The sequence below is a fragment of the Eptatretus burgeri genome, unplaced genomic scaffold (assembly GCF_056783735.1).
Source record: "Eptatretus burgeri isolate ZD-2024b unplaced genomic scaffold, Ebu_testis_v1 Ebu_testis_scaffold_30, whole genome shotgun sequence".
NCBI classification, from domain to species: Eukaryota; Metazoa; Chordata; class Myxini; order Myxiniformes; family Myxinidae; genus Eptatretus; species Eptatretus burgeri.
In genome coordinates, this window is record NW_028221980.1 from 20,001 (window position 1) to 25,000 (window position 5,000).

Genomic DNA, 5,000 nt, shown 5'->3' on the forward strand with positions numbered 1-5,000 from the left:
GACCTTTTGATTCTGCCCCGACCCAATGACATTGAGTGGTAGGCTGCTGTTCATATCAATACAAGCTTTCAGGGAATGTTCTGAAACTTCTTCATGTCCTACAAACTGTGATTTCCTCACAAACATGAATGGATAACTCTGCTCCCCAATTTTGTAAATCATCTTGGGATTCCAGTTTGACTTCCTGTCTCCAGTTTCAAACTTCATGCCAGTGAGGTTCACGGCTACTGCATCGTTTTTGACTCTGACTGTACATGGAAACATTTCTTCCAGTGGCACAATGGTTTCAGGAAATGGAGTGGATATGGAACCAGCAGTCGCTTTAGAAGACCAACTTTTGTCCTGATTGCCATTGTTAGCCGGCTCTGCTGCTTCCAGGACGAGACCCAGTCCACCATCGCCAACAGAGTTCGACAGCACATCCTGAAAGAAGATCTTTGAGTTGATAATCAAGGAGCTTTGATATTTTGATGGGATCGGCTCTTGCAAATAGAGTGCTGTCATTGACTGCAGTTTTCCCGTGGTAGCAATGAACAGTTGCAGAAGATCACGGTTGCTGCTCGTGTGTTGGATGTTGAATTTGAAGTCAGTCGGTGTCATGGATTTGAGGAGCGCGATTCCACGGAGATCGAGTGTGCCCAGATTATAGACCTCATAACCATCCTTCAAATTCATGAAGTAATCAGTCAGTGCAAGACCAAGCGTCGGGTTTGAAACGCCAGCTTCAAAATCCTTAGCTACGAAGGTACCACCATTCAGCCTGATGACAACATTTTGCTGAGATGTGACCGAACCAGGCATAACAGCGAGGGAAGACTTCCCTGGATGTATGACTTTTCGGTCTCCTTCACATCTACTTTGGAAACAGGGATCCATACATTGTTTGCCAAGATGGAGTATTCATAGTGACCGGACTGGATGGGCAAAAATATTTGGGCAGAAGTGGAATTATTGAGGAGGAACTGCAGTCTGGGGGCATTGAACTTGAAGTTGAAGACAGTCTTGGTTGTCACACCCTCAGACGTCTTCCTTTCATTGATGATATTTCCCGTTTCCCTCATGAACTGTGGATTTCCGACTCGGTCATTGTACTGACGGAGCAGTTGGTCATTCACTTGTTGAACTGTCATGGAGAATACAACATCCCATCCAGCACAGACTGACTTCCCTGACATCATGCTGAGGACGTCATTTACAGAGACGTCTGTCGAGTTTGTGGGGGAAGAGTAAGCTTGGAATGATTGAGGTGCAGCATACATCACTGAAGCAGTTGCATTTGTAATGAGCTCTTCACTCTTCATTGGTTGGATATTCTTAGATTCCTTTGCTTTGAACTTTGAAGCAGAGGAATGAGCAGCTTGGGCATATTCTCCACGTACAAGGTTCAGCAGAGAAAGCAGGTGCCTTTCTGATGCAGAGATACAAGTCTCCTTCAACTGAGCATAGATGTAAAATATTAGACGGACAGTGACATCGCGGGAGGAATTGTCAAACTGGATGTCTTCATTGCTCACAGTTTTGGGCAGAGACACCTGCCAAGCCGAGAAAGGGGTGATGCTCGAAACCTTCCCACCAAAAGGGTCCTCACCAGATGTGACGATGAATGCATATTTGCTCTCCTCAGCAACTGGCTCATCAGGCACCACATGGCTACTGGAGCCAACATCGTGAAGTCCTGTGTAAATACGAGACGTTGACTGAAATTTTAGCATCTCACTGTTGAAGCCACGATCAAAGAATGGATCCCCATCAAAGACAAGCTCTGTGTAGTATTTGCCACTTTTGGTGGAAGTAATACCACCAATTTCTACTGTGACACTCTTCACACGGACGTAGTTGTATGGTGCAAACTCGCGATTGTTGCAAGAAATGTTAAATGTGAAGTGCTTTCCATTGATGATGCTTTCCGGTTTGACACCATGGATTTCATATATGATTGGGAGGTCGTGATGTGTTGGTAGTGGTTGAGCTGTCATTCCTTGGTTGATACTTTGTGACTGATTGAATATGGCAAGCTGCAGATCAAGCATCGTGAAGGAATTGATTAGAGTCGGTGGACGAAGATACTCATACTGCAAGGCCCTGTCCTGTATGACCAGGGTGGACGCCAAAGTCATCAGCATCTGACGCTCAAAGAAAACCAGCTGACCGGACAGCCCAATCAGGTCAATTTTACTGACATCAAGCTCCTCTGGTTTCGCATTCAGGTTGGCCTTCAGATCATCAAGTCGCCTCTTTTGGTTGTTATGGAGTGTGATTCGCTGCTGAGCTGACGACAGATCTGCCGCAATTTCCTGAACGGTTTTCTGAGCTTGCAGCAGCATTTTACCACGAAGGACAAGGACTGCAAAGGCAGCGGAAAGTGAGATCTTTGCACCAATGTCTGGTCCAGTTGAGAGAGTGGCATCAAAGTTGACCTTCATTTCATCCCATTCGAGTGAGGAAGGCATATCCAGGCCATTTGGACCTATGTCCTTCAATGCACAAACAACCTGCTGTGGGTTTGAGGGAAGGGCCTTGATGGATTTGTAGGTCTTGATGACGGCATCAAACACCTGGACTAATTTCTGTATTTTCTGCACTGTTTTACCAAGACTCTCGAGAGCAAGAATTGACGTTGCTGGTGCAGCCATCGTGAAGGCAAGGGAAAATATGTTGGAGGCTATGTTAATGGCAGCCTTGATTATCTCCTGCTTCTGCCAGTCACTGACAGCATCTTGGTAGTTGATGATGGCTTCTTCAACAGCAGTGCGCTGCGCGACTAGGCTGACGTTCAACTTGGCTACTTGCTGGATGGCCGTGTCCATCTCTTTCTCTTTTTCCTTGCTGATACTGGAAAACATGTGTTCCATGTTCTGCTGGTAATTGGCCTGTGTGCTGATGTAGTCTTGGAGAAGTTTTCCAGATCTGATGATGTTTTCGTTGAGGGCCTTATCTCTGTCCACCGCACGCTCCTCAGCCTTCCTCACCATAATTCTGTTCTGGTAGTCTTTCAACTGATCGGAAGCTGTAAGAAGGACATTCTGGACGTTGTTCACTACATCTTTGTATGCTTCATACCGCAGATAAGGAACGGGCGGCCCAGCCCGTTGGCTGTTGATGGCCACATTTGCAAGGTACGTTGCCCTGGCCTCTAAAGCACCCAGCTGGCTGTCCTGGTACTGAGAGTGACTGCCTGCCACCCCAGCAAGCCAAATCAAAAACTGCTTCACGAGCTGTAGACTTTGACACTGAAGATTGGGGCTTGCCAGTAGAAAGTTGAGACGGGACTCCGCCGCAATCAGGGCAAACTGGATATCGGTCAGGTGCTCAGCGAGAACATTTATTGTCGGAGGCTCTCTGACATCGCGTACCACTGAAACCTTTCCTTTGCTTTCCTGGAACATCAGGCCATTCATGACCACGCAGAGATCACCACCACCTTCACAACTGCTGATCTGTAGACCCCCGTAAAACTCACCACAAAAGAGACGACTCTCAATTTCTTTAAATGAGGAACCTTGGAGGCGAAGATTAGGAGGCACAGGCCCAGAACCCCCACTTGAGATCACGTGTCCAAGCAGCGTAACTGTACACGTACCAGGAATATCAATGGCTGTATTGTCGTTGGGGGATGGTATCTGCGGAATATATTTCGTACACAATCACGAGCTGTGGAACTCGTTCCAAAGCTGATATCCATGTAATCTTTAATCCCGCACAGATAAACATATATAAAAGGTATATAATCTTCATAATTTGATCACATTGAATAGTACTGGAATTTTTCCTTTAAAATGTATCTCTTTCATTAAAACAGTGAAGCGGAGGCAGCACATACAGTGGGAGCGGCGTCCCGGACAACTGCCCCAAACCCCAAAGACCCTGAATTTCTTTCTCAATCCATTTTCTTTTTTATACGATCAATGCATGATTCAGATTAAATTTTGGCTCAAAAGTATGCGTCTATCTATAATTACAGCAATGTGTGTGTGTGTGTGTGTGTGTGTGTGTGTGTGTGTGTGTGTGTGTGTGTGTGTGTGTGTGTGTGTGTGTGTGTGTGTGTGTGTGACCGCTGTTTCTTGACAACCACTGGTCCGATCTAATTGAAACTTGCCAGGTATATTGCTTGGGCCCTGAGGATGTGCCTTTTCAAGGTTTGATATTAATCGGAGAAGTGGTTCCCAAGTTATGGCCATTTATTTACCAAACCAATGACAAGACACGTTGTTGCGTGGGCGTGGCCGATGGGGAAGGGAAGCTCAGTCGCGTTCCTCATTACGGGTTACAACGTACGGGCTTCCGGAGAGTGATGACTTCGTGTATTCTAATAATTTCTCGATTTCTTATGCGCATTTATAGATAAACACAATGCCCCAAGTTATGATCGTTTTCATAGGAGACGGTGCATAAATTTCGGTAACATCAGAGTGCTGGTGTGCTCCGAACCAGGAAGTAATTTTTTCTCTCTTCTCTTTTTTTTGTTTTTCCTTGCGATGACATTGCAAAAAGGCAAAATACGTTTGCGCTAATTGAATATTTGGGCATTAAAACTAAATTGCGAATAATCGTAACTGCGAATAATATGCGAACTTCCGGGCCACGCACGTACGGGCACGCGAGAGCGAAGAAACGGCCTGTGTGGTTGTTGTTTGTTGCTCGCAGTTTGAATATTTATTTATTATTTTTTATTATTATTATTTTATTTTTTATGGGCACGTACTCGTTGTTAGAATTGGGAAAGGTGCATTCAGAGATCAATAACTTCGTGACAAGTTCAGCCTCTCTGTTTGGTTCAGAGCTGATCATAAGGGTGTGATTAAATGGCCGTTAAAGACCACTGCTGAAGACCAAAGTGTGTTTACTTCACGCAACCAATTACACCCTGGTTCCATTTGGTGCCTTCATGGGAAAGTACACATTCTAATGTGGTTTCAGAGGTAGGTACTAAACGACAAGGTTTGGGCTTTCTGCAATGTTGGGAAAGATGATGGACACATGAAGTGGGGTGGCTTAGCTCC

At 45.5% G+C, this 5,000-nt stretch overlaps 1 protein-coding gene across 1 annotated transcript in view; it reads right to left on the reverse strand.

Moving 5' to 3' along the window:
* LOC147007745 (uncharacterized) overlaps positions 1-5,000 on the reverse strand; it is a 14,781-nt gene that overhangs the window by 1,178 nt on the left and 8,603 nt on the right. Inside the window, 2 exon segments of the mRNA XM_085866485.1 lie at positions 1-809; positions 812-3,620. The exon segment at positions 1-809 is cut by the window's left edge and continues 1,178 nt beyond it. Coding sequence (XP_085722611.1) covers positions 1-809; positions 812-3,620 — 3,618 coding nt within the window.